Source organism: Bos taurus, chromosome 19, assembly GCF_002263795.3.
Source record: "Bos taurus isolate L1 Dominette 01449 registration number 42190680 breed Hereford chromosome 19, ARS-UCD2.0, whole genome shotgun sequence".
Lineage (NCBI taxonomy): Eukaryota > Metazoa > Chordata > Mammalia > Artiodactyla > Bovidae > Bos > Bos taurus.
In genome coordinates this window covers 40,365,895-40,393,347 of record NC_037346.1, presented here as the reverse complement: position 1 = coordinate 40,393,347, position 27,453 = coordinate 40,365,895, and the positions used below count along the sequence as shown (strand labels likewise).

At 58.3% G+C, this 27,453-nt stretch overlaps 3 protein-coding genes across 8 annotated transcripts in view; 2 read left to right on the top strand and 1 right to left on the bottom strand.

Annotated features, from left to right (window-relative positions):
- The window catches only part of NR1D1 (nuclear receptor subfamily 1 group D member 1), a 7,683-nt gene extending 4,166 nt beyond the window's left edge, over positions 1–3,517 (top strand). For both annotated transcript variants that reach the window (NM_001078100.2, XM_059878283.1), the window contains 5 exon segments: positions 50–194; positions 555–1,192; positions 1,484–1,669; positions 2,158–2,368; positions 3,024–3,517. In NM_001078100.2, coding sequence (NP_001071568.1) covers positions 50–194; positions 555–1,192; positions 1,484–1,669; positions 2,158–2,368; positions 3,024–3,223 — 1,380 coding nt within the window. In that variant the 3' untranslated portion in view covers positions 3,224–3,517.
- On the bottom strand, positions 2,417–27,453 carry THRA (thyroid hormone receptor alpha). Of its 3 annotated transcripts, NM_001046329.1 has the most exons (10): positions 27,056–27,168; positions 15,822–16,174; positions 13,347–13,414; positions 12,703–12,803; positions 10,619–10,766; positions 9,779–9,984; positions 8,650–8,796; positions 7,805–8,063; positions 7,034–7,161; positions 2,417–3,286 (listed from the first exon to the last, which is right to left on the bottom strand). In NM_001046329.1, exons 2-10 carry the CDS (start codon positions 15,872–15,874, stop codon positions 2,861–2,863), a joined length of 1,536 nt encoding a protein of 511 aa, NP_001039794.1. In that variant the 5' UTR covers positions 15,875–16,174; positions 27,056–27,168; the 3' UTR covers positions 2,417–2,860. The 3 variants fall into 3 exon arrangements, with proteins under 3 accessions (NP_001039794.1, XP_059734094.1, XP_059734095.1); XM_059878111.1 differs by lacking the exon at positions 15,822–16,174 and having other exon boundaries at positions 2,417–7,161; positions 27,056–27,453; XM_059878112.1 differs by lacking the exon at positions 27,056–27,168 and having other exon boundaries at positions 2,417–7,161.
- Positions 14,992–27,453, top strand: part of MED24 (mediator complex subunit 24) — a 44,190-nt gene continuing 31,728 nt past the window's right edge. The window contains exon 1 of one of the 3 annotated variants that reach the window (XM_059878343.1): positions 14,992–15,486. The gene's annotated coding sequence lies outside the window, so the exon portion shown is untranslated. Of the gene's footprint in view, positions 15,487–23,872; positions 23,972–27,453 lie in introns of those variants that run through there. The other 2 variants (XM_059878346.1, XM_059878345.1) reach the window with 2 other exon arrangements.

Here is a 27,453-nt window from a genome sequence, read left to right as displayed (position 1 = left end):
ACACATCTTGGCCTGGACCAAGATGCTCACTCGCTGCCCTGCTCCACAGGGCTTTTTCCGTCGGAGCATCCAGCAGAACATCCAGTACAAAAGGTGTCTGAAAAATGAGAACTGCTCCATCGTCCGCATCAATCGTAACCGCTGCCAGCAATGCCGCTTCAAGAAGTGTCTCTCCGTGGGCATGTCTCGAGATGGTGAGGCAGCACCATGGCCCCGCCAGCTTCCCCGCACCTTCCCCCTTTCTTCCACTCGAGGTTTCTGAATTAGTCCCTCCCTTAAAAAGTCCCAAGACTGTGCGTCTCGTCTCGTTTGCAGAGGGGGTGGCCACATTTCATCAGGGCTTGGGTAAACACACACTTCTTTCCCAGTTAGTTTCTCTGGTCCCCTCCTACCACAAGCCCTACTTAGAAAACCCCCTCCATGGGTGTGGCCTTCTGGGTTTTAGTTTTGATATGGAACCCCAAGTCCTCGGGGGCTTGCCCTTTCAGGAGGAAGGAAGAGAAACATGTGAGTGCGCGTGAGAACTTCCTGACACTGCTCTCATCCTGTCACAGCTGTGCGTTTTGGGCGCATCCCCAAACGGGAGAAGCAGCGGATGCTGGCCGAGATGCAGAGTGCCATGAACCTGGCCAACAACCAGCTGAGCAGCCAGTGCCCACTGGAGACCCCACCCACCCAGCACCCCACCCCGGGCCCCATGGGCCCCTCACCGCCCCCAGCCCCTGCCCCCTCACCCCTGGTGGGCTTCTCCCAGTTCCCACAGCAGCTGACGCCTCCTCGATCCCCAAGTCCCGAGCCCACAGTGGAGGATGTGATATCCCAGGTAGCCCGGGCCCACCGCGAGATCTTCACCTACGCCCATGACAAACTGGGCACCTCACCTGGCAACTTCAATGCCAACCATGCCTCGGGCAACCGTCCGGCCACCACCCCACATCGCTGGGAAAGTCAGGGCTGCCCGCCTGCCAATGACAACATCATGGCCGCCCAGCGTCACAACGAGGCCCTGAACAGTTTACGCCAGGCTTCCTCCTCCTACCCTCCTCCTTGGCCCCCCGGCGCTGCCCACCACAGCTGCCACCAGCCCAACAGCAATGGGCACCGTCTGTGCCCCACCCACGTGTACCCAGCCCCCGAAGGCGAAGCCCCTGTCAACAGTCCGCGGCAGGGCAACTCCAAGAACATTCTGCTGGTGAGGGCACTGGGGGTGAGGTGGGCAGGGGGCTGGGGAGAACGGATTGAGCACAGGGTCGCTGGGTGTGTATGGAGGCTAAGTGTAGAGAGGATGTTCAGTCCTGCAGGAGGGGCTCTGCCTGGGAAACCCTGATCTCCACCTGGCACTTGATTGCTGCTTTACCTGAAAGACCCATGCTCCAAGGCCACAAGGCTAACCCAGGCAGAATCTGGGGCCCAGCCCTGCTAGGGAAGCCCATCTGAGCTGGCCTGGCTCATACTCCCCTCCCCAAATCCTTCCCTTTTCCAGGCATGTCCCATGAACATGTACCCGCATGGACGCAGCGGGCGAACTGTGCAGGAGATCTGGGAGGACTTCTCCATGAGCTTCACACCCGCTGTGCGGGAGGTGGTAGAGTTTGCCAAGCACATCCCCGGTTTCCGTGATCTTTCTCAGCACGACCAGGTCACCCTGCTTAAGGCTGGCACCTTTGAGGTGAGTGACCATTTGGGCTCCCTGCTCTCAACCTTGGGAAGGATCTAGCAGAATGAGGGTCTGGGGTGGGCAGGGGCCACCTTACTCTTGAGTGATTAGGAAGGGGCAGAATCCCACCCAGTCCTGCCTGTGGATGGCCGGAACTTATGTCATCTCAAATGGGGTCTAATCACATCCTGCTACCGTAAAATAACACTTCAGAATACAGCGCTACCCCCCGTTCTAGGCATGAGCAGATTCACTTTGGCGAAGGGCCTTGCCCAGGGTCACAGGGAGTGACAAGACTGAGACTCAGATTCAGGCCCTCTGGATTCCAAAGCCAGTGGGATGTTCCCCATCCTTCTACCCGCTCCGCCTCACTGACCACTCAGAAACTAGCCCCGGTCTTGACTGAGAAATCCAAGGCAGCACCTGTAACCCCTTCAGAAAAGGGTAGGGGTGATTTGGCAAGTCTTCCGCCCCACCCAGGACGACTGTCCCCACTTCAGGTGCTGATGGTGCGCTTTGCGTCGCTGTTCAACGTGAAGGACCAGACGGTGATGTTCCTGAGCCGCACCACCTACAGCCTGCAGGAGCTCGGCGCCATGGGCATGGGGGACCTGCTCAATGCCATGTTCGACTTCAGCGAGAAGCTCAACTCCCTGGCGCTTACCGAGGAGGAGCTGGGCCTCTTCACCGCGGTGGTGCTCGTCTCTGCAGGTAGGTCAGGCTCTCGCCTGAGCCTGACCGGGGAGGAGGCGGACGCAGTTCGATTCAACACACCTTTTATGGAGTACCTACTCTAGGCCAGGCCCTGCACCGGGCACTGGAGATACAGACATGATTCAGACACAGTCTAGCTCAGGAGACAGACTCATGCCCGACTAATTATAAAACAGTGAGATAAGTGTCACAGTAGAAGCATGAACCAAGGGCTTTGGGAGCACACACAACTATTTCTGCCTGGGGAGCTGGGGAAGGAGGTGACACTCGAGTGGGGCCTCAGAGGACAAGTAGAGATACTGCCAGGCAGAGGAGGGGGAAGGGCGTCCCAGGCAGAGGGAACCACAGAGCAGCGGGGGAGCCAGGGCCCTCTTGGGCCTGTTCAGGGGAGAGTGGCCAGGTGGGGCGGGAAGGGGGCCGGCCTTGCTGAGCCTGGGCTTCTGGTTTGCAGGCATCTCCTGCTTTCGGGTCAGGGCCTGGGAGAGGGCATTATGTTCCCCCTCCCGCCCCTTCCCCGTCAGCCCTCTGAGGGGCTTCAGGGGGAGGCTGCGTGGCCACCGCTGCATCCTCGCAGACCTCCGCGTCCTCCTCCTCCTCGTCAGAGTCGGAGGAGCTCAGGGAGTCTGCCTCACTGCTGTCGTCTTCCCCACAGACCGCTCGGGAATGGAGAATTCCGCTTCGGTGGAGCAGCTCCAGGAGACGCTGCTGCGGGCTCTTCGGGCTCTGGTGCTGAAGAACCGGCCCTCGGAGACTTCCCGCTTCACCAAGCTGCTGCTCAAGCTGCCGGACCTGCGGACCCTGAACAACATGCACTCCGAGAAGCTGCTGTCCTTCCGGGTGGACGCCCAGTGACCCGCCCGGCCGGCCTTCCGCCGCTGCCCCCTTGTACAGAATCGAACTCTGCACTTCTCTCTCCTTTACGAGACGAAAAGGAAAAGCAAACCAGAATCTTATTTATATTGTTATAAAATATTCCAAGATGAGCCTCTGGCCCCCCCGAGCCTTCTTGTAAATACCTGCCTCCCTCCCCCATCACTGCACCTCCCCAGCCTCCCCTATTTAAACCACTCTCCCCCAACCCCGCTCTTTCTCTCTAGCCCCCCGATCTGTTCTATTCCTGTCTCAAATCCAATAGTTCACAGCTGAGCTGGCTTCTGTGGTGTGTGCTCGTTCTGGGGGGAGGGGGAGGGGGTGGTGGAAATATGGCCAAGGCTGGGGGCACACCTCTCCATCTGGTCAGTTTGGGGGTGGGTACTCTGCCAGCAGATGGGAGGATACAGGGAAACAGCACGCAAGTCTAAGGGGGGGGTGCCCAAGGGGGTTATTTTCATCATATATTTATTACATAAATATATAGTAAAATAGACGAGCAACAATTACCATAAAAATATCTTTCTTTAAAATCCTGACCCAAAACACAACGGGGTGAAAAATCGCACATAACAGACACACTGATTGTCAACGTGGGGCAGAAGTAGGAGCCCCCAGGTCACCCCTACTGGCCCCAACCCCTCCCTGGGGAAGGGACCTACCGCCTTCCCTGTTTCTGGCCACAGCCCCCCTCCCCCCACCCCAGCACCAGCTTCTCATACATTCAGTAGCGCCTGCAGGGAAGTGTCCCCCTCCTCCCACCCAGGAGCTCCCAGGGCAGGAGTTGCTGTCCCCCTTCTGGACGGTGTCTGTGTCACACGCCCCGCCCTCTCCCAGCCCTGTAGACCCGCCGCCAGGGGAAGGGGTAGGGGCTCCTCCACCCCCACCCTCCCCAGGTCTGAGCAGGGAGGAGGCTGGATGAGGTATGTGTGTTATGAGTGATGGGAGGGGGAATACTGAGATGGAGAGGCGGGTGGTGGGGGCGGGGTAGTGGTCATGGCTCTGGCACCCCCTTGTCCTGGCCTGGCCCCCTCCTCCTCGTCCCAGCAGCCCCTCCTCCCACCAATACTGCACCTGCTGCCCCCACTCTGCCTGCCCTAGCGCCCCGGGCCAATACTGGGGAAGGCAGGCTGAGCACCCACATCAAGGCCATCCCCCTCATTAGCACCAATGGCCCCCAGAAGAGGGCCCTGTCCCCTACTTCCAAAGCAGGGACTGGGACGGCTGGCTGCCCATCTAGAGCAGGTGCGTGGCACTCCTGAGTCCCCCAGCTCCTCCCCCACCACGTGTACTTGCTCACACATTCACACAGAGAAAAACACACACACACACACACCCCACCTCACTGAGAGTGGGGGGAGGGGTCGGGTTATGGGGAGGAGTGGGGGATCACAGCTCATATGACTGGGCAGGGGTGGGTGGGTAGGGAGGGTTTCCCAAGTGCCTGCAAGAGGCCAAGCCTCTTGGAGGCCTTTTCTCCACCATGTGCATGGCTGAGAATGGGAATGGAGACGTGGCGGTGGGGATGTAGGGACGGGGAGACAGCAGACAGGTCAGGAATTCCACTGGGCCCCCAGGGGTGGGGGGAGGGTATGAGAGGGCTTATCCATGGGACTGGAATAATACAGGAATCAGGACCCCAGAAGAGAGATGGGGACTGAGACAGACAAAGGCGGCACGGGCAGCCCAGGAGCCCGAGGGGGCGGGGCAGGTGCACGCACAGGTGACAGCACTGCTCTTCCAGGCCTCCACCCCCAGCGGAACACCTGAACGGGGAAAGGACATGGCCCGATGGGCAGCGTAGCATTGCCTTCCCGTGGGTGTGGGTGTGTGTGTGCGTGTGTGTGTCCACGCATGTGTGTGCATGTGTATAGGGGGCTGTGGCAGGCTGAGGGTCAGGGTGGGGTGGCAGGTTCCCCACTGCTTAAGACATTTTGCCCCAATAGTGCAAAGCGCAGGAAGCCCTGGCACCCCTCCCCCCGCCCCCTGCCCCATTCCCCATGGCTTCCGGGGGCATCTATGTCCACCCATCCATCCCTGCCGACATGCAGCCCTGAGCCCAGGGCCCTCCGGTCTGCTCTGTCCCTCCCCGCCCTCCCCTCCCCCACCCTCAGAGGGCTACCTCCTCCCTCCCTCTCTTCCCTGCGGAGTTGGCACTGGCAAAGAAGGGAGGAGGAGGGCAGCTCACCCAAGTGCAGACCAACAGAGCACTCCTCACCAGGAGGGTGGGAGGTGGCTCAAGCCAAAGTCCCTGAATTAGAGAAAAGAAGAGGGGGAAGGGGTCCCAGGGGCACAGGGGCGGCTGGCCTGAAGAGCTTCAAAGGAAAAAGGCGGAGCACCAACTGCCCTCTCCCCCAGGGCCTTGACTAAGTGCCACTGATCTAAGCACCCCATTCCGGGGCCCGCCCGCCTGGAGTCTGGGGTAGTGCTAGTGGGAGCAGGAAAGAAGGAGGGCAGGGGTTAGAGAGAACCCAGCAGACGGATGGGAACAGGGGCCCGCGGGTGTGCAGGTTCTGGGAGAAGCTCACACACACCCCTTTCGCCTCCCTTATGCTGCCCCCCCACCCCCGTCCCAGGGCAGCAGCATCTGGATCGTAGCTAATACTGCAGGATGTGAGGAGGGCGGGAGCTTGAGCCACAGTTTTTCCTGTGTGGGTGCCAAGGTGCAGAAGAGGAGGGGGGTGACAGGGAGAGGCCCCCGGGGCTGGGCACTTGAAAGGGGAGCTGTGCGGGCAGCAGGGCAGGCTGGTGAGGGGCCAGCTGGCATCCAGAGTGAGAGGTAGATGGAACTCAGCGGGCACGAGTGGCAGAGAGCAGAGGGAGTACTGGGGCGGGGGGTGCCAAAGGGCACAGAGGGAGGGGCAAGGCAAGGGGGCGTGGCCAGGACCCTGCTGCATTAACTCACAGCTCTGATGGCAGCCCTACCCTTGGGGACCTGACGGTGGATGGGGGGCAGTTCTCTCTGATTTGGGGGGAGGAGGGGCAGCTCTCAAAGTGCTCGGGGGTGGGAGGGGGGGGTCCTCCCCTCTGGCCAGCCTCAGTTAATAACTTAATATCATCTCTCTATCAGTCGCTCGCTCTTTTTTCCTCTGTCTAGTATTTCTTCATTTATCTTCTCCCCTTGCCTGGTTTCCAAAGTGCAGTTAGAATGACTGTAATTTTTAACCTCCAGGGGAGGAGCCAAGCCAAGCCTTTCTTTGCACCAGGCATCTGGGGAAGTAGAGAGGCCCTCAGCCTGGAGGGGGGACCTAGGCCAAGAGACTGGGCGAGGGGGCTCCCTCTTGTGTGTGTGTAGGGGGTGAGTGAGGGCCTTTGCCCCCACCCCACATTCCTCTATCCCCTACGGTCAAGATGGCTTGTCCGCACTTAGTTCTCCCCCCCTTCTCCTACCTTCTCCGAGGACAGGGTCCTGGGAACTGCAGGACACGGTCCCCCCGCCCCCCTCCCACACTGTCCTTTTCATGGCAAGTTCATTTGTTTGCCCTGTCCCAGGGCTGGAGGTTCTGAGGAGGGACAGGGCAGTGTGGGGGTGTGTGTGGGGAGCTGAATCTATCCAAGGATGAGACGGAGGAGAGAAGAGGTGTGGGGGTCTCCCTCAGCCCCCAGCTCTGCCCCTTCTCTCCAGGCTCCTCCCCACCAGCTCCGCACACCCTCTGGCCGCCTGAGGCTTTAGACTTCCTGATCCTCAAAGACCTCGAGGAAGAGTGGGGGGAAGAGTTCGGTGGGGCACTCGACTTTCATGTGGAGGAAGCGGCTGGCGTGGCAGGCCCCGATCATGCGGAGGTCAGTCACCTTCATCAGCAGCTTGGGCCAGAAGTGCGGAATGTTGTGTTTGCGGTGGTTGACGTAGTGCTCGAACGCCAGCAGGTACGCCTCCTGACTCTTCTCAATCTTGTCCACACACAGCAGGCCCGAGCGGTCTGCAGGGAAGGAGGGGCAGGAGGCTGAGAGGGTGGAGGGCGGGCAGAGGCCCAGAGGCTGGGGGAGAATGGAGAAAAACATGCATTCTGCGGGGGCGGGGGACAAGTGGGGGGCAAGTGGGGGGCAACCGCAGGGCAAAGCCGGTGGAGGGGCAGGTAAAGCAGACAGAGGAGTCAGAGGTGGGCCTGGGAAGAGAGGAGACTAGGAGACGAGGCAGGCCTAGGGGGTGGAGAGGTGGGTTGGGTGGAGGAGTAGGAGGAGGTTGGGGGCAGGGACCGGGGGTTCTGAGAACAGAGGAGGGAGGGGAAAAGAAGGTGGATGGGAACAGAGTCAGAAGTGGGGAACAAAGGAGACTATGAGAGACAGAGAGCAGATGTGGGGCAGAGGTGAAAAATGAAGCCAGGATAGGAGAAGAGGGCATGGGAAGCTAGAGATGGGCCTGGAGAGAAGAACAGAGGGGGATGGGTGACAGAGCAGGGGACAGTGGACAGAGGATGGGCCTGGGGACAGGGATAAGCTTGGGGGACAGAGAGGTGGGCTTGGGGAACAGAGAGACTGAGGGGTTAAAGAAGGACAAGCCTAGGGCCCAGTCAAGCTCTCAGTCCCTGGAAGCTCCAGAGCCCACCCAGCCAGGCTAGGTACCTGTTGACATTAGCAGCACAGCCTGCAGCAGAGCCACTTCCGTGTCATCCAGGTTAAAGGCAGAGAGTGACTTGCCCAGTTCAAAGATGGCGTCAGAGACGACACCCAGGCCGCCATTCTTGAGCTGCTCCCGCTTGACGGCCATCTCCCCGCTCAACGTCAGGGTGTCACTCTCGGGGTCATAGCGGACAGCCGCCCGCAGGGACATGATCTCCATGCAGCACCCCTTCAGGAGGATGATCTGGTCTTCGCAAGGCAGCTGCAGAGTCACAGGAACGCTCAGCATGACCCTCCCCATAAGTGTCCCCTGAAGGTGCCCCTGGGAACTTCGAGGCCACCACCAACCGGGAACGCGTGCTCTGGACAGCTACCCTTGCACTGGGTGGCAGACCTACCTTGCCTCACTAAGCCTCACAACTAGGTCTCTGAGTTAGGTCCTGTCATTACCTCCATGCCCACTGCAGATGAGCAAAGGGAGGTTTAGGGAGTTAGGCCACGTGGCCAAGGTCTCAAGCCAGTAGGGCAGCTGGTCCACAGAGTTAGTGCTCTTTAAAATAAGAATCTCCAGAGTCAGGATGGTCACATAGACTTGCGGGGAGTTGGGCAAGGAGAGGCTGGGGGTGCAGGGCCGGGCCCAGAGAGCCTGTTAGTTCTTTAGGAACCAGCTCGCCCTGTGCATGCGTGTGTGCATGCATGTGTGTGTGTGTTGGGTGTGTTGACCTATAGGAATTGCTCCCTGTCCAGAGAGCTTCAGATAAGGATGAGCTGGGACTGGGTGACCTAGGGAGCAGCCCAAGGCTTCCCTCCAGTGTGACACCAGGTCTCTCCTCCCATCCATCACTCACCTCGGAGAACATGGGCAGTTTTTTGGCAAAGTCCACCACGCGGGTGATGGCCGGGGTGATGATCTTGGTAAACTCGCTGAAGGCCTCAAGGTCCACCTTGTCTCCGTCTGGCATGGAGACGATGGGTGACTGGCCGATGTCATCTGGCTAGAGGGAGAGATGGGGGTCAGTTGGGGCTGCAGACCCCTTTCAACTACTCACTGAGGCTCCCTGCCCACCAGGGGGAGCTCCAAGGCAGCTTGGGGAAGTGGGGCCACCGCACCTAGGGACTCTGTGTCCCAGGCCTAGGGCTTCTCCCACCTCGCGGCAGAGAACAGACTAGCACCAGAGCTTCGAGACGGCTAAGAAGAACAAGGATTGTAGCACCAGTAGCCGTAATGTCATGACAACAGAAGCTACATTTGACTAACATGTAGCTAGGAATTAGGCTGTGTGTTTTACACATATTATCTCATTTAATCCTCACCATGACTTATCACCATTAGTTGATGTTATATTTATCACCATTTCACAGGTGAGGAAACTGAGACAGAGTGAAGCTAAGTAATAAGCCCAAGGTCGAGGGACTAGTAAGCGGTGGAAACAGGATTTGAACCCAGGCAGTTTGATCCCTGTTACACACACACACACACACACACACACACACACACACACGTGCTTGGTTTCAGAGCTGGTGCTCCTTACAGAGTACTGTTTCACCCGCTGACGCACTCCATCCGTCAGGAGTTCTCTGCCTTCCCCCACCATACACAACCAACTGTCGATCTCCTCCCACGCTGACCATTTCCAAGACAACACGTGGCCCCCAGGAGGCTCCCCAAAATACTGTTCCATGACTGTGTCCGTGCCCCTGCCTCCCAGTCACTGTGGACAAAAAAAAGAGGAGAGATCCTCCCCCCTTCACTGGAAATCTGATGAGGCAAGGCCCTGCCCTCATGGAACTCCCAATCAGATGGAAAAGGCAGTGACACATACACGGGTGTACAAATCAGAATGCCAAGTTGTGCAGACTAGCAGCTTTGGGGTGGACTAGTCCAAGAAGGCTTCCTGGAGGAGGCGAGACTCTGAATTCGCTCTCCTCTCCTGGCCACCAGGCTGCCACTCTCACTCATGCCCCTTCTCTCCTTACCAGGAATTTCCGCCTCTGCTTCCAATGGCTGCCCTGGGCATTCGTGCTGCGATGGGCCTCTGTGGCAACATGGATCAGGTCCCACTCTTCAGGAGTGGGCTCTGGTCGCTGCTGCAGTGATCGGATCATCTCCTCCTTCCGTCGCCGCTCTCGGTTCTGCTCAATCAGCTTGCGCTTGGCCACCCGCTTCGAATCATCTAGAACCACTGTCAACAACAGACACGATGCCCTTTGCATGGCACACTCTGTCACCTGCTCAGAAACTACTCTTCCCGGTGTTTAGGTTGGAGAAACTCAGGGGAAGGGCCAAGAGAGGCTAAAGGACTTCCCTAGCAGTCGGGTGGCACAACCTGGATCATGATAATCACTGGGACCACATCAACTCCGATTTCGGCTGACCCAGAGGATACAATGTTCTGGTCTAAGGGAGACAGTGGTTACTGGAAGACTGAGCCATCCAGTCCCTAGCTAACAAGATGCCCTCTCTCACCCCACAGAGAAGTGGAGTGCCTTCCTTGGTAGTCAGAGATACTGTGTAATGGTGGGGTACTCAGGACTTATTTCTACCCAACAACTCTCTGAAGACCCTTGACTGGTGAAAGGCAGGTAGGCACCAGGGCCCGTGCTCAGGGCCAATAGAGGAATCCTCTGTTTCCTTTTCTTCTGAGATGAGGGCAGCAGGGACTGCCGAATTCCCTGAAGATTCTGAATACTCATTCCATCACCAGCCTGACCCAGATGGTCACTCTGCCCTGTGGGTACCCTGGAAGGGAGCTGCCACATCTGAACACACCCCCACCTACAGCTGCCTGGCCCGGTTTCCCCCACCCATCCCCTTACAGTCCATGGCCATGCCCACAGCGATGCACTTCTTGAAACGGCACAGCTGGCACTGATTGCGGGTGATCTTGTCAATGACACAGCAGCTGTCATATTTGCACGAGTAGGTGGGATGCAGGTTCTTCTGGATTGTGCGGCGAAAGAAGCCCTGGGGTGGGGGCGTGGAGGGGAGAGACAGAGCATGGTGTGATCACGATCTTCTCTTCCTGAACCAACCATGCAGCTCTCTGGCAGGGGGTGGGGGGCTAGGGGAATTAGTGAGGGGACCTGGCATCTTCTGGACAGAGCAAGCCCAGCATCACCCGGGCTCTGCCAGGACTTAGAAACACACATCTTCAGCCCCAATGCCTACGGGGTACCTGGGGAGTGGTGGTGGTGGCAGAGGTAAGGATGGTGACCATGGAGAGGAGATTTGAGCCTGGGAGGGTGTGAAATATGACGAGGCCTGAAGGAACAGCCACTTTGGACATCCAATTAATACCTGATTCTCCATCTTGCTAAACAACTCTAAAAACAACAGTGGCCCCAAACCATTCTCATACACGCTGCCTGTTACCTATGCAGGTGGGATTCATGAAATGGTGGAGGGCGGGGAGAATGTCAAAAAAATCAAGAAAAGGCATTGGGTATGGACTTGTATTAGCTTGCAAATAAAATTTTCAATTTTATATACAGGGTTTAATCTTTGCTTTAAAGGAAAAAACCCTCAAGACTCAAGATGGCAGTAGTAATAAGAAGGGCTAATGTATGCTGCATACTTACTCTGAGCCAGGAGCTTCTAAACCTTTTCTTTCATGTATCATCACCTTTAATGCTGGTGTCAACCCCATGAGGTAGGAACTGTTACTATCTCCATGTTGCCGACTAAGAAACTGAAGCTTGGAGAGATTAAGCCATTTGCCCAAAGTTATATGGCTAAACGGTCAGAACTGGACCTGAGGTATGAGACGCAAGGTCTGAGCTCTCAGATTCTGGGGTGCAATTAAAATCCACCTAGAGTACCAATCAAAAATACGGATTCCTGGGCCTCACTCTAAACCTCTCCCATCGGACTCTCTAGGAGTGGGAAGACATCTCTGTCCTCTTGGGATGACCCACTGGGACTCAGAGGGCCTTGAGGGTGAGACCCCCTGTTCTGTGCTACACTGCTGGTGATGCTTCCAGGAACGCTGCCAGGGGACTCTCCATTCCTGGTGGTCTTGGCTTGACTGGCACCAAGAAAAGAGGATCTTGAAGCCTTGATGTATTCTTCATCTTTCTGTTTCTTGAAAGGTCTTATATTTTCAGGAGGTGATGACTTTAGACAAACCACGTAGGTTGAAATGCCCAAAGTGAGATCTAATTAAGTCTCCCCAAGTCTACGACCTTGTCCCCTCTGCCCAGGGAGACTCTGCCATCCTCTCCTCTGGGCTCCACCGTGCCCCTCCCAAGCAATGGTTCTCAACCTTTCGGGGGCAGCGGAAGCAACTGGGGAGCCTGTTGCAAGGCAGATGCCTGGCAGCCACCACAAAATGTTCTGGTAGAGTAGGGCTGGGATGAGGCCTGGGGACCTGCACTTAACAAGTACTATAGGCGGTCCAGGAACCAGATTTCAAAAACACTGATATTGCTTTCAGCTAACACCAGTCTTTCCCTGGTAGGCTGTGAGCAGCTTGAGGTCAAGGCAGATACTACACATCTGACACTTAATACACTGAGTGGATGGATGGAAGCAGACATTTGTTGAGTGCTTCTTTTCTGTTTGGGACTGTTTTAAATACTCGATGTGCATTATCTCATTTAATTCTCCCAACAATGCTATGTGGTAGGTATTATCATTATCCTAACCCATTTCACAGATGAAGAAACTGAGGCTCAGAGAGATGAGGCCTCTTGCCTAGGAGTGGGAGAGCAGGGATTATGAATGAACAAATGAATGAATGAATGAATACGGGAAATGACGATGAAACAGGTGGGCTTTAGGTTACACGTTTATAGAGCTGTCTATCGGGCCAAGTGCTGAAGGACTTACAGGGAATGAGACGGTGGGGTGGGGGGGGGGGCCTCAGGTGGTGGGGGAGGGGCAGGAGCTGGCTGGTCCATACCTTGCAGCCCTCGCAAGTGATGCAGCGGTAGTGATAACCGGTTGCCTTGTCCCCACATACGACACACTGCTCGTCTTTGTCCAGGTAACTAGGGATATACCCTGGGAGGGAGGAAGGGAGGCAGGCAGGCAGGCATGGCTTGGGGCCCCAGCAGAGAGGCTTCGAGACTCTCTCCATCCCCCCACTTTTCCTTCCTTGCCCAGCCTCCCTGAAGGGTTCTCTGTCTCCAGACAGAGTCCTGGAGACATATCAGAGGTCATCTTGCTCATCCCCTTCCCTAAGAATATGGAGAATCCAGTTCTTCTGACTGACCCTTTAGGGCTTTTCTCTCTTGCTGCATCCCAGGGGCAGGGGGACACAGGAGAAGGAGAAGCTAATCTCGGCAGCAGCTCATCTCGGGGACCTCAGGTAAGGGCGTGATGGGAGAAGGGAGGGAAGAGGCCCTTTCTGACCTACTCCATCCTCAGTGGCTGGGGCATGCTCCACATCACACCTCTCACCCAGACAAGTCCATCCCAAGCTCTCCAGGAGGCTCTTCCCACAGGACACAGGAACTGCCGGTACAAGCCCAGGCCCCGGAAGAGCCCTTTGCTGGTTCGGTGGGGTTGAGGGTGGGGAGGAAGGGCACACGTAGCCAGGCTCACCTGACATGCTGGTTTTCAGGGAACATTGGCCGTTCTTTCTTTTTCGCTTTCCATCTGGTGACCTGGTACTGGACAGGGGCAAAGTGGGTAGAATCAGAGAGCAGACCTTGGGCAGCCCCTCTTTGCATCCAATAGGCTGAGGTCATGCCTCAGGCCTGACTCCCTCCATCTACCTCCCACCTTCAGGTCAGCTGACAAAACTGAGAAGGGTCCAGCTATCTGAGCAAGAGATAAGGGGCTTGGCTGGGGCACAAGCATGTTCAAGGGTCCCAACACACACTGACACACACATTAGAGAACCGTAAACATCCATCGTCTATAAAACATCCACATATTTAAGCCTTCAGTACTTGACACATATGCAGAAGAATCTCAGGACATGAATCTTTAGGACATGCTTAAAACTATATAAGCTTTAGAATACACACAAATATATGCAGCATAAAACCAGCACATATGAACATATGAACAACTATGCTGCCTTCAGTATAAACCCAAGCATGGTATGTAAGCAGCAGTCTCTATTATCTATGTGGACATGACTTTCAGGGCTTTCTCAAATGTTATACGACCTCAAGGATATGCCCACGTGTTTCACAACCCTCTAGACAAGCACCTAATAATACCATGCCCCTCCCTGCAGCGAGCATGTCACTTGATTTTCAGCTCATGCACACACGCTAGATAACCACAGCGGACCACCAGAACCTAGACTCAAGGACATGAGAAAAGGATGGGACTCCCAAAGCCACCCTGTCCACGGCCCCCATTTAACAGAACAGCAAACTGAGGCCCCACCTGTGCCAGCCGACACAGTGGGCCGGGGTCAGAGCCAGAACAAAGACCCAGGGCCCCTCCACGTAAGGTATTATAGCAGCCCTCAGCCACTGCACACACATGTGGCCAGCCTCTCCACATACGTGTTACATAACCTCGGCACACACAGGTTACATAAGCCTTCTACATGCATGCACGGATTGTATAACCTCTCACACACACCCCGTGTGTGGCATGTTGCAGAGCCTCCCTCCAGAGCCCGATGTAACTACCAACACACTGACACAGTGACCTTGGCCAGGGTCACAGTCACAGATAGCCGTGTCCCACACACCCTGGGGATTACCCCTGTCTAATTTCTAGAACGGTTCGAGGGTCAGATCTGCTTCCTGTCTCCGGAGGGGTGGGTATGGGGGAACGCCTAGCTACCGAGGCCCCAGCTGAGCTGGCGGTCTTCTGCAATTAATCAGACTTACAGACTCTGGGTGCAGTACCAGGGCTAGCCACAAGGTGGCGCAAGGACATGGGGGAGGGGAGGCTACGGGGAGGGGCTGCAGTCCTGGGGGGACCAGGAACTGGCATTCCCGCCTTTCTCTGCGTTAGGAGCAGACTCTCCCAGACCCACAGAAGAAGTCTGGGCAGCGAGGTACAGAGGCTGTAAGTGAAAGCTATGCAATGATAGGCTAAACCTTTTTCAGAGTTCCCGGGGGTGGGGACTGGGTAGGGGGATACCCCACTGCCCTTACCCAACCACCAGCCCCATCCACTTCCTCCACCCTTCCAGGGACCCAGTCTTGGGCCCCAGGGCTTTGCTGGGCCAGGACTCCAGCCTCCTGGCTCGGGATCTGGTCTCCTAGGCAACGGCCACACTGCTCCCCAGAGCACCCATCCCCCACCCTCTCCCTGGCCATAGGCACAGGCTGTACCCAGCTCCCAGGGCACCATGCCAACAGAGACGGAGCTCTGTGCTACTTGGAGCTGACGGGAGAGGCAGAGACCCTCTGGGCTCCTGAAAGGCACTGCAGATGGCAGGTAAGCCATCCCTAGCTGGGTGTGCAAGGCTGATGTCTGCTCCACGTGGGAGCAAAATCTTCATAGCTGGTATTCACTTCCACTTCCTGGGAGGAGCCCCATGGCAGTGCCCGCCCTTGCCCATGAACAAGGAAGAGCTTGTGAGGCTCCCAATAGGTTCCAAATATAAGCGTGAGCTGTGACCAACAGCTACTGGACCATGTGCCCTGAAATGTCATGTAACAGGCACCATGGCTTCTGGACCGCACACTGGCAGTCAGAAGTGAATGAGCTGGTAGGGAGAGGAGGAAAGGAGGCAAATGGCAAGGCTGTTTGGATTCCACAGATGCAGGTAAGGGTGGCCCAGGGGACCAGGGAGGGGGCAGGATTTGAGATGCCCAGCACCATCCAGGGAGGGGCCATGTGCCTGCCGCCTGTAATTACTCTACATCACCTCCCCCTTTTAGAATGGGCATCTCTCCATCCAGGTGCCTAATTCCCTGCCACATGGGAACATGACCTCATCTCCTGGGCAAAGGTAGGCAGCAGGCTGGCTGGCCTCATGCCCCGACCCTGGCCCCCGCCACAGAGGTACTTAAAAGGCCCAAGCTCAGCTCTCTTGGGCCCAGCCAGGTGACCCTGCTTGCTGCCTAGGAGTTGGCACGACGTAGCTGCCGAACGCATTACCTGCTCTCCTCTGGGTCTGACCCACACTCCACCTTGCTTGGCTTCTGTTCCATTCACTTCAATTCCATCCAGGATGCCCTCCAGCACGCCGAGAGACTGGGGTGGGCACACTGGCCCCCCCGGCACACCCACAGGCCACCCACCCCCTGCCACCCAGGCCCTAGGGCACAGCACCCATGGTGCCCGCCTCAGCACTTGGCCTTTCACACCATGCCCTGAGCCCCAAGGGGGGCGGGCGGTGAAAGGGGCCAGGGAATGGCAGGTGGTAGGGCTGGGTGGGGGAGCAAGCCGGGTCTGTAAAGGGGTCCTGGGTGGGAAGAGTAACTTCTGAATCTTGTCCTGTCCAGAGGTCCCTGCAGAGAGAGGAGAGAGGCAGGGATAAGGCGGTGCCATGGTGGGGCTAGGCGAATAGGATTCCTTTGGTACCAACATTTTGGGGCTCATACTGAGACGATGGGGGGACCTCCCTGGTGCTCCAGTGGCTAAGACTCCACGCCCCCAATTCAGGGGGCCCAGGTTCAATACCTGGTCAGGGAGCTGGACCCCACAGGCTGCAATTAAGAGTTCACAAGCCACAACTGAAGTTCCTGCATACCGCAAGGAAGACCTGAGACCCAGTGTGCCACCACTAAGAGCTGGAGCACGCCAAATAAATAAATACTGTGAAAAAGAAAATAATGAGATAGTGGTAGTCATAGAGGGCAGGCACAGGAAGAGGACCAGGATAACCATTCAAATCAACAGAGAACAGGCAAAAAAATAAATAACCACCACACAGCAGGCAAGACTGGAGATCCATAGACATGGAGATCATGCCTGATCTCCAGACATGAACAAGGATGGAGGGAAAGAATGAGGTCATCCATGTACCTTGTCTCAATCCTCACAATCAAGTGAGGCCCTTGTGTGTGTGTTAAGTCCTTGCAGTCGTGTCTGACCCTTTGCGACCCCATGGACTGTAGCCCGCCAGGCTCCTCTGTCCATGGGATTCTCCAGGCAAGAATCCCGGAGTGGGTTGCCATTTCCGTCTCCAGGGGAATCTTCCTGATCCAGAGATTGAACTCGCCTCTCTTGTGTCTCCTGCATTGGCGAGTTCTTTACCACTAGCACCACCTGGGAAGTGGTGCCCTTAATATGCATCTATTAAACATCAGCTGCTATTACCAACCCCCTCACCAAGTTTTCCTAAAACTCATCAGTACTGTAGGGCAAGACGCCACCAGAGACGGGCAGCTTTGAGCCCAGGCACAGGGCAGCAGGGGGCGGGGTGTACTGGGGAAGGAAGTGTGGTTTGTAGAGGTGGCATGCAGGAATCCTGAACACCCACCTGAGTGCCTCAATAAAGAAGGACGCTGAAAACAGTAGGGAGCTGCCCCCTCCCCCAGCTGCTGGCCCAGTTATGACTCCCCAACCCTGGCCCCACAAGGAGATTCCCATACAAGGTCCCACATCACACTTCCCAGTCTGAGGACCAGGCTTCCCCTTCCCCATTGGTTTAGCTGAGCTGCCACCCACCAGGAAGGCAAGGGAACAGGGAATGGAAAATAACCCCTGTTAATGGCACAGAGAGTATGTGCCCTCTGGTATCAGAACTTCGCAGGTGAGTAAACGAAGCCTCAGAAAGCTTGAACATTCACTCAAGTGGGCGCAGCTAGTCAGCAGCCTGCCTCCAACGCTGGCCTTGTTCTGCTACCAGGGGTCTAGGGCAGTGCCGACCTGGGCCAACCATTCCCTCCACGCCACATTGCTGACCCCAGGCTGCAGACCTGACGCTCCGTGTCTGCCCAGACAGGCAGGTGTGGGCACGTGAAAGGGGACAAAAGGTGCAGCTCCCCGCACACACCCCTTCATCCCTCCACAGTACGACTGTTGCACCAGAGGCTTTGCCCCTCAGCCCCACCTCCAAGAACTGATAAGGAGTCAGGGTGGGAGGGGAAGGGAGAGATAAGTCAGGCCATTGGGCAGGGCAGGGCCGGCCATGGGACAGGGCACTGGGGTGAGTCCCCATCCTGGGGAGCAGGGCAGGAGGACAGAAGGGTGGCCCATTCTGTCTTTGATACCCCCACAGACCAGAACTGGGCACTGGGGGCTGGACAGGAGACACTGGGGAGGGGGGGACGGGTGAGAGCGGGGAGCCTTAGCCCAGGGAGCCATCAAGAAAGTAGGTCAAGTTTTTCTTGGCTTGCGGAGAAATTCCTGTTATAAATTTATAATGGCGTAGCCAGCCCTAAGGGGTGGAGGTGGGGGAGAAAAGGAGTGGGTGGGGTTGCCCAGAGCCTGGGCACAGGGGCCTGCCGCTCCAGCCAGAGCGCTGAGGGGTAGGGGGGCCAGGGTAGCCGTGGGGGTGGGGCTGACAATAGCGGGCTATTTTCTGTCGCCTCTGTTTCCACCTCTCTCTGCCCAGTGTAGCTTCCTCTGGTCTGTCTGTCTGTCTGCATCAGAATGTCTCTCTCTCTCTCTCTCCCCCGGGGGCGGGGTGTCTCCTTGTCTCCCCCTCCCCCCAAGTCTGTGCCTCGGTGCTTGGCACACCCTGGCTGCGGTGCTGCCCCCGCCTGTCTCCTGCCCACCTGGCATGCTGCCACCACTTGTTTACAGAAGCTGGAAAAATCCACTCGCCAGCCTGAGGCCTGGGCGCCCCCGGGGAGGGGAGGAGGCAGGCACAGGAGTGGGCACAGGGAGAGAGGGGCAGCCCCGGGGAGCAGGCCCTGGGGGCAGGTGAAGGCAGCCAGGGTGTGCAGGAATGGGTACCGACAGCTGTGGGCCAGGCAAGATGGGGAATCCTGGTGGCAGCGCGTGGCGTGGGCAGCTCCCTCCCAGGCCATAGAGCTGGAGGAACCCCCTCCCCGCTCACTCCTGCCCCAGCCCCTACAGGGCACACCTGGGGCAGCGCCAACCTAAGCCACCATGTTTATCTTCCCTTCCCCCTCCCAGGCCCAGTCTTAACTCCAAATGTGTCTGGGCACTGCCAAGGGCTTGCACGTGCCTGCTGGGAGGGGCGTTGAGCAGACCAGTGCCTGCTGCCTGTCGGTACCACCCAGGCTCCCCGGAGCCCCTGGCAGCGGGCAGCGGAGCAAGGTCCTGCCCTCGCCGCTCAGGGCACCCTCGCCTGGCACTTAGCTAGAGGCTGGAGCCCCTGAGGGCTCCTTGTCGTCTCTCTGGGGACATACCTGGGCCTCTGAGGCGACAGAGTGGGCAGAGAGCCCAGCATGCAGGGAGGCACACGGCACGTGGGCCAGGCCTGCGTTGGCCGTGGGTAGATGAAAGTCCACAGGGAAGTGGGGCGGGGACACCCACCCTGAAGGGCAGCCTCTCGCCCCTCCTCCTGGAATCCTGTCAGTTCCCCAAGTGCCTGACGGGCACAGACCTGCAGAGGAAGAGGCTCAGGCCCCCAGAGGTGGAGGGGCTGGAGCCATGCTGCAGAGGAGGCTGGACAGCTGGGAGGCAAGGCCCACCTGTCGGAGGGCCTGGCCACCCTCTTCCTCTTTGTCGGATAAGAGCTGCCTGGTGGCAGTGTGGGCAAGGCGCCCGTGGAGGGGGAAACATTTCATTAAGCTTAAGTGCTTCTGGGATGGGGGGACAGAGACAAGAGGCCAATGCAGCATCCACAGGCACCATGCCAGGTCCCCGCTGCAGGGACTGTCCCACTCTGCAGTCCTGTGGACCCAAGGGACTCCCTGGAAGGATGCCTAGGGCTGCCAGAGGGGGGACTCTCTGCCCCCAGATCCAGCCCCCAGGTCTCCACGTCAGTCTCCTCTGGGTCTACTCTTGGCTTTGGCCCCACCTGTCAGGGCCCCTGAACTTTGTCCTTAATGCACTAAGGGAAGCCCAGCCCTCCTCCTTGCCAAGCAGAGGGAAGGACATAGAGAGAGGGGGGCTGAGAAAAGGGGAGAAAGAGGAGGAGGAGAAGGGTGAAAGGGATGAAGGGGGAGAGGAGAGGGAAGATGAGGAGGGGCGAGGACAAAGAGATGGGCCGAGACTGGGGTAGAGGCAGGGTTGACAATGAAGTAGATGGAGAAGAAGAAAGGCGGCAGGGAGGTGGGGGTGGGGAGAGAAGGGTGGGAGAGACAGAAGGACAGAGGAGGGGAGGAGACACAGAGAGAAAGGTAACAAAGGAAGATGGGTGGGGGGTGCTCGGTGCCCCGCCCGAGTTCCACCTCACGAAGGCTGGGGGGAGGGCAGAGCAGAAATGGTTTCCACGGTGACAGCTGGTTCTTGGTGGCCTGGCATGTGGGCTATTAATAGTGCTGTGGGGAGGTTCGCACCTCCCTCTCCCCTTCCCCTTTGCCTGCTGCTAGGGTGGGGGGTAGACTCTTCACCCCCACTCCCAATTATCTGGCACTGATGCCCTGACTGCACACCATGGGGGCTAACAAGGGCGATGCTAAGAGGCCCAGCTGGCCACTGCAGCCCACACACACACACACACACCAGACACACGCGCGGGCATGCACAGGCAAACACAGGCATCTGTGTGCAGACATGACCGCCTGTGCCAACGTGGGCTCCCATGGGCAGCCACAGACACCAACAGCCCCCGGGGGTTCTGGCGACGGCGGAGGTTGCAGCAGCAACACCAGCCCCCAGGTTGAGGGCTGGGTGCCTCTCAGGGCTGGGATCTTTATCTCCTTTCCCAGATCCCCCTCTCTGCTACTCTCAGGTATGGACTTGGGGGGGGGGCGGGGCTGCCCCACCCAACTCCCAGTTATCCCAGTGCTGGGAGGGAGAGGAGGGGTGAAGGCGGGAAGGGAGGTGCTATTTGGCAGGTGTGTGATGGCAGAGGAGTACACAGATGAAGGCAGCAGCTTGGCAAGCAGGAGGGGCCAGGGGAAGGCAGCAGCCTTCGGTGGGCTCTCACAGGGCCCCCATGAGAAGGGATTCTGGAGCTCAAGGGCAGTGACCCCTGACGTCTGATCTCCTGAGCCACTCTAGGGCCTTGGAGGCTTAATGGGAGATGGGGGTGGGGGATATAAGGGGGAGATTGGTTACTTAAACAAAAGGATCCTCTCCCCCAAAAGAATATAACAGGAAATTCCCCCCTGCAGGTCAGAGACAGAAAGACATAAACAGTAGCCTTGACTTGGGCCAGATGCCCAGTAGGAACATCAAAGACTGTTGGGCTTCCGCCCACCCCCACCATAACCTCACCCACCTGCTGCTCTCCTGCCCCTCCTCCCACCCCCAGGCCAGCTCCCATCAGGCAGCAAGGTGGGCACCCAGGTGTGGGGCTCATCTCCACACCCCCTGCCACACCTACTGACGATGGTGGGGCCCACAGCTCCTGCTCAAGAGCTCAGCCCCTTCCCTGCCAACCCACAGATCTCCATACCACCCCCACTCCCCACAAGGAATGGAGAGGGAGATCCAAATAGCCAAGAAGGCAGAGTTAGGAGCACCCCCAGGCTGAGCACACTCTCCCTGCCCCCACCCCCCCAGCAGCCAGTGGGTAATTGGAGCTGGGAGCTGGGGCAGCTGAAGGCTGGAGGCATGAATGTCACGGGGCCAAGGCGCTCACTGCAGATGGCATCATGGGCACAGGGCTGGGGTCCTCCTTTCCCCACTCCCCTCTTCCAGGGAGGAGGTGGCACAGAGGAGCCTGCGAGCCCTGGAGAGCTCTACCCAGGAGGGAAGGGAATGATCAAGGGGAAACGCAAAGCGGGGATGTTCTCCCAGGCACCCCCAGAGAGGCAGAGATAGCCCCCAGCCAAGCCGAACAGGCACAGGCAAGGTTGGTGGGGGAGGGACTGAGAGGGAAGCGGGGAGAGAGGAGCTGGGAGACGAGGGAGGGAATGAGGAAAGGGAGGAGAGATTGAAAATTGTGTGTGTGTGAGAGCGGGAGAGAGGGAAAGGGAGAGAGGGGGAGAGGGAGAGGGGAGGGAGAGAGAGAGAGCAGGAGAGAGCGAGCAAGTAAATGCAGCCGAGTCTGCCCGCACACACACGGACACGTGCAGACACACACACTCACCCCGCATGCGCAGAGCCACGGGCTCCGGTACCCCATTCCAGCGGATAGTCAGAGCCCTCCCCGGCCCACACATGCACAAAATGCGCGCACATGGATGCGCGCACAACACACCCACTCACTGATGTGTACCAAGACGCCTGATAGCCACCAAAGCCTGGGTCCGTGCACTCCCCTTCCCTCGCCCACGCCCCTCGCGCCTGGGTAAAAGAGAAAATGAAACAGGCGGCTCTGGGAGCCAAGAGCTCATCTCCTCCTTACAAGAGGAAGCCAGGAGGAAGAAGAGGCTTGGGGGCTGGGTCCAGTCCCGCTGCTCTGTGCCAGTGCTAGAGGCGTGCTCTTGGCCCTAACCTTTAACCCCAGTCCCCGTGCCCAGACTGGGTGCCCGCCTCCAAAGCAGGGGAGCAAAGACAGCATTTTCTGGGCACCGGTGAGTTCCATCTTGCTCCCCTTGTCTGCCCAGAGAACTCCTGACACCTCCCTGTGGACCACCTCACAGCCTGGCATGCTACAGGGTGGCCCCCCTTTGGTGCCCCAGCCATGGCCTGCCAGAGAGGAGGGCAAGCAACACCACATGCCTGAGAACCACGCAGTCCTCTCTCCACCAGCCCCAGCCGTCTCTGTGAGAGCCTGAGAACGGTCTCTGGTTCCAAGCGGCCTCTGTGTCCCCACCCACCCTGCAGCATCCCAGACCCTGGGAAGAGACGAGAATCCACAGGCCTTGTTGGCCGTGCCAGCTCGCAACAGGGGCTGACTACAGGTGTCATCTCACGTTATGTTATTTGCCCTCACTCCGCACAAGGTGGGCATCCCTGTCTCCAGATTACGAAAACCTAAACCCAAAGTCAGCAACTGGCAAGTGGTGAAAACCCAGCCTCCAACTCCCAGGCAGTGGTCTTCCCACCACAGTCATGCGTGCCTCCCTTCCCCATGAGGCAAAAAGTCCCCCAAGCACCTTTGCAGCCATGAGAACTAGGGTTGAGATTGGTGCCCCCACTCCGGAGGCTCCCCAGTGGCCCACCACAGGACATATCACTCCCATTGTCCTGGGGGAGCTGCATAAAAGGGATGGAGGGCGGAGAGAAGAGTTTTATCACCAGATTCACAGAGGATTAGAGGCAACCCAGGATACACCCTGGACCCCCAGGTGCTGCACCCAACACCCTTCTTATGCACTGCCCCCACCCCCCACACTAATGTCCCCTCTGTGCAGGGGCGGGGAATCTGTCAGCCAAGGGTGGGTCCTGAATGATAGATCAACGGTAGGTAGCTGAGATTTTGGGTCCCCAGGAGAGAGGAAGGGTGACTTACTCCACACATAAGAAGTGAGAGGGGTTGTGGAGAGGAGCCTGCTTTCCTTGTTTTTCCTCTCCCACACTCCCAGTGCTCAGACTTGTCCCAACAGAGATGCAGTGATGCCCAAACATTCGTGCATTTGTCCCTAACCGGGGAGGTGTGTCCCAGGCTGTGATACCAAGGGCTCCTTTAAGAAGCAGCTAAATAAGGTGAGGATCAGAGGAAAGCACAGTGGTGGCAGAGGGGCTCCAGGCTGCCCAAACTCCAGGCGGGAGAGAGAGAAGTGTCATGGAGAGGTGACAAGGAGGCTGGAGATTGGGGACCCACTATCCCTACCAACGCCACCTCATGCCTGTAATGTCCAGGAGATCCAAGTCTCCACCAAGCTTTTCCAAGAAATCCAGGGGCCCCAGACCCACAGATTTCCTTGCTGTAACAGCTAACACATACAGTGCTTGTGCACCAGGCAGTTTTTAAAAGCATTTTATATATTCTGACGGCTGTAATCCTCAAAAAACCAAATGAGGTCGGTATTACCATCCTCAATTTACAGATAAGGCAAGGGAGAGGTTAAATTGCTTGCCCAGGATTACACAACTGCCAGGGACAGAGCTGGGATTCAAACCCAGGCACTCTAGCTCCTACATATATATACACATGTGTGTGTCTATGTATACATATATATATGCACATGTATATCCCTGTTTTTAACCATTACAGCATGCCACCTGCCAGAGGAACAATACCTTGTTCTTTCATCCAGCTATGTGCTCCCTGTGACCCAGCCTCAGTTTCCCTTTTTGTAGCAGCCATGGACTCTCCAGGGTGGAATCCCTGCCAGTACCTCCTCATCCATTGTCCAGACCACAGTTAGAGGGGAGCATGGCCAGAAATGGTAAGTGCCCCCTGCTCAGATTTCCTCTCTGGAAGAACTACCCGCCCTGCCAGCCCAAAGTGAAGGGCCAGCCCATGGGAGAGGGCCTCACACAGCCCCACACAAAGTCTGGGCAGCTGTACCCTCAGAACCAGGCTCAGAGGCTGGGCAAAGCAGACACAGCTGTTGGGCATCTCTGAGGTGGGTCTCAGCTGCCAGGGATGTGGAGAAAGGCCATTGTGAGTCCCGCTCAGCTGGGTCCTGCCAACTCCCGCCACGGCCCCTGGGCGGGGAGGGGGGGCGGCGATTATTTTCCAGTGGGTCAGTGTGGAAGGAGCTTCCGATAACCATCCATGGCTTGCCCACCCAGACCTTCCACCCAGGCTGAACCCACCAGCCTGAGAAGTCAGCGTGGGCAGTGGTTGACCCCTTCTCTTCTCCCCCTGTGCTCAGCCCCCCAAACTTGCTGGCCGCAGCTGCAGGGCTGAGGAAGTGCAGGATGTCCTGAGCAGCCAGCTGAGCCCCCCGCCCCCCACCCCAACCTCTCGCTGACCCCAGAGGCAGGGCAGGCAGGCCGAGGGGCGGGGTCTGAGTACTAGCAACTGGAGAAGAATGGAGAACATCACCGCCGGTTCCCAGCTCCAAGCATGGAGGCTGTGGCAGAAACGGACACCAGAACAGGGGTCAACGAGGGGGGTGGATAGGGACAGGGTGAGAGGGAGTTACAGACTGGTGGAGAAACAGGGGGAGAGAGAAGAGACACAAGCGAGACAGAGCACTGGAGACCGTGGTGGAGCAAAATTCCAAGTCAAAAATACACAGCACTCACCCAGACACTCACCAGCTTACGGCCTCCTAAGGGAGGCTTCCAAGTTTAGACAGGAGGGCAGAGCTGAGAAAAGGGGCCAGACTCCCGGTGGGAGGCAGGAACTCGGCGGGAGTTAGTGGGGGGAAGGCCGGTGAGCATCCCCAGTAATGGCCCAGACCAACGAGCCCAGCAGGGGCACTGAGGTTATCTGCTTTTGGGGTGGGGATGGGGGCTGCTCCCTAGGAGGCAGGTCTCCCCAAGACTCCCTCCCCGCCAGCAGCCAGGGTCATCCCAGCTCCTGAAGTCACCTAACATTGCTTCACGTGTGTGACTCGGCCCTCTAGAACCCCCTCCCCCTTACCCTTTGCTCTGATTTTCCTGTCCCTCAAAAAAAAAAAAAAAAAGAGCCTGGAAAAAGAAGGCAGGAGGAAGCTTGAGGGGAAAAGTCTACGACTGCGTGTACATCTAGGGGTGTGCCTGGCCGCACAGCTACAGTGCGTGCATCCAGGGGTGTAGACCTGTGACTGTGTGGTCCTGAACCTTCTGAGTGCCTCCTGCACCTGAGCCCCTGGGACTGTGTGCAGATGCCTGCACCTGTGTGCAGGGTTCCCACAGTCAATCAATTACAAAGGATTACAGAGCACTTCATATGCTTGGCTCTGGGTGGGATCCAGAGCAATTCCAGTGATTCTCCTGGGTCTCAAGGAGCTCACCATCTAGGGGGTGGGATGACAAGGGAAAGAGACAGAGAATGTTATCTATAGTGACTGCGTGCCTTCCACCATTATGGGAGCAGGGTCTTTTTTGTGTGGTACACAGCACCTCAGAAAGCCACAGGAAGAGTCCAGGAAAATACTTGTTGCTGAGTTGTGTATATGTGTGTTGATGTGCAACTGCATTTGCGTTTGACCGAGTGACAGCGACTGTCACGGCAAGGCGATGATGCCTGTGTGACTGGGCTCATGCGAGCACGTGTGTGCCTGTGAGTGACAGGGTCTTTTGTAATGTGTGGCCGTGTGCAATTGCTCTGCATTCATGCATGCAGGCAATAGTGACTTTTTCTGTGTGGGTGACAGCGACTCCTCCTTGTTGTGTATGAGAGCATCTCCCCGTGACCCTATGCCTATGCAAGGGTTGGTCTCCCATGGGTGTGTCCCACCCTTCTGAGCTCCCCTGTGCAGTGGCAGCGTGCCTCTTCCCTTGTCCCCATGTGGGTGTGTCCAGCAGTTCCTGTCCTTGAGTCCGCCTGGGTGTCCCTGGGTGTGCATGTGTGTGTGGGCATATCTCTGTGTCTGCATGGCACATTTGCTTCCCCCTCATCTTGGACCACAGCCCCCTATATCCCTCCCCTTCCTGGGGCCTGAGCCAGCATTGAGGGGTGGGCTCCCATCCCACTGGTTTTCCTTCTGCGACCTCCAGACCTCCACCCCCGCCAAGCCCCCCTCCCCCGGAAAACGGGAGGCTCTCTCCATTGCCTCTATAACCCCCACCCCGCAGGCTTTACCTGCACACTGGACAAGGGAGGCCCCCAGGCAGAGAAGGGGCACCAGAGACACGTTGCAAGGGGAGGGAAGCGGGTGGCACACAACACGGGCCCATTCCTCCCTCTCTTCCCCAACCACCCTAGCTTGCAACTCCCCTAATTATCCAGGGACCCTCAGATACACCCCCCAACACACACACATACACACACACACCCCCAGCCGCGTTTTTGCAATTAGTTGTGTTGCAACCAGAGAGCCATGTTCAATTGGGGAGGCGAGTGAAGTGCGGGGGGGAGACTTTCTTCTCCTGGGGCCCGGGCAAGCCCACCTTCCCACCCCACTCCTACCGCCCTCCGCTGCTGGAGGTAGCCTTGCAAACGCCACTCGGCCTCGGCCTGGGAGGCTGGGGGTGGGAGCTGGGGGGGCAGGCCTCCGGCGCACCGTAAACAAACCGCGGCGCGGCGGGCGGGGGAGCTCCGGCGGCCGGCAGCGGGGCCGGGCCCGGGAATGCGCAGCGGACGGGCCGGACAGAGGCCGGGCGGGTCCTCGAGGGGGAGGCCCGGACGCCATCTCCGCCGGCGAACCCCGGGGCCCACCGACCTCCCAGCAACGCCTCCCTTCCCCAGGGCGTTGAAGCTGCAAGCTCCCGGCCAGTGACAGGGTCACTGGGGCGCCCGGGAAGGCTGAGGCTGGCCGCGGGTACCCCCCGGACGCCCCCAGCCCGCCTGGGAGCCGGCCAGAGAGCCCCGCGGCTTTGCATAATCAATCGCGAGGCATTTGCATATTAATGCCCCCTCGCTCCCTCCCCCTTACCTCGGCGTGGCGCGCTGGACCGGGCTGGGCAGCGACGCGGGGGTCTCAGCGCCCCGTGCCGGGGGCGTCCATGGGGGGCCGGTGGGGCCCGGGCCGCCCGCCTCCTGCGCCCGGGTGTGAGTGCTAGTGAGCGCGGGGGGGCGGGGGGCGAGTGTGGCGGCCCCGCGGCTCCTCCGGCAGAGGCGGCGGCCGCTCTTGGCTCCTCCCTCCCCCGCCCCGCTCTGGCAGGGGCTCGGGCTCGGCGCGCCCAGCCGGCTCGCGGCTGCTCCCTGCAGGCCGCCTCGCCGCCGCCGGCCCCCACCCCCCGCCCCCCGCCGCGCCCCGGGACCCCTGCCAGCCGCCCGGCCGCCCCTCGGCCGCCTCTGCTCCTTCCCGACCCGCATTCGCCCGCCCCACTC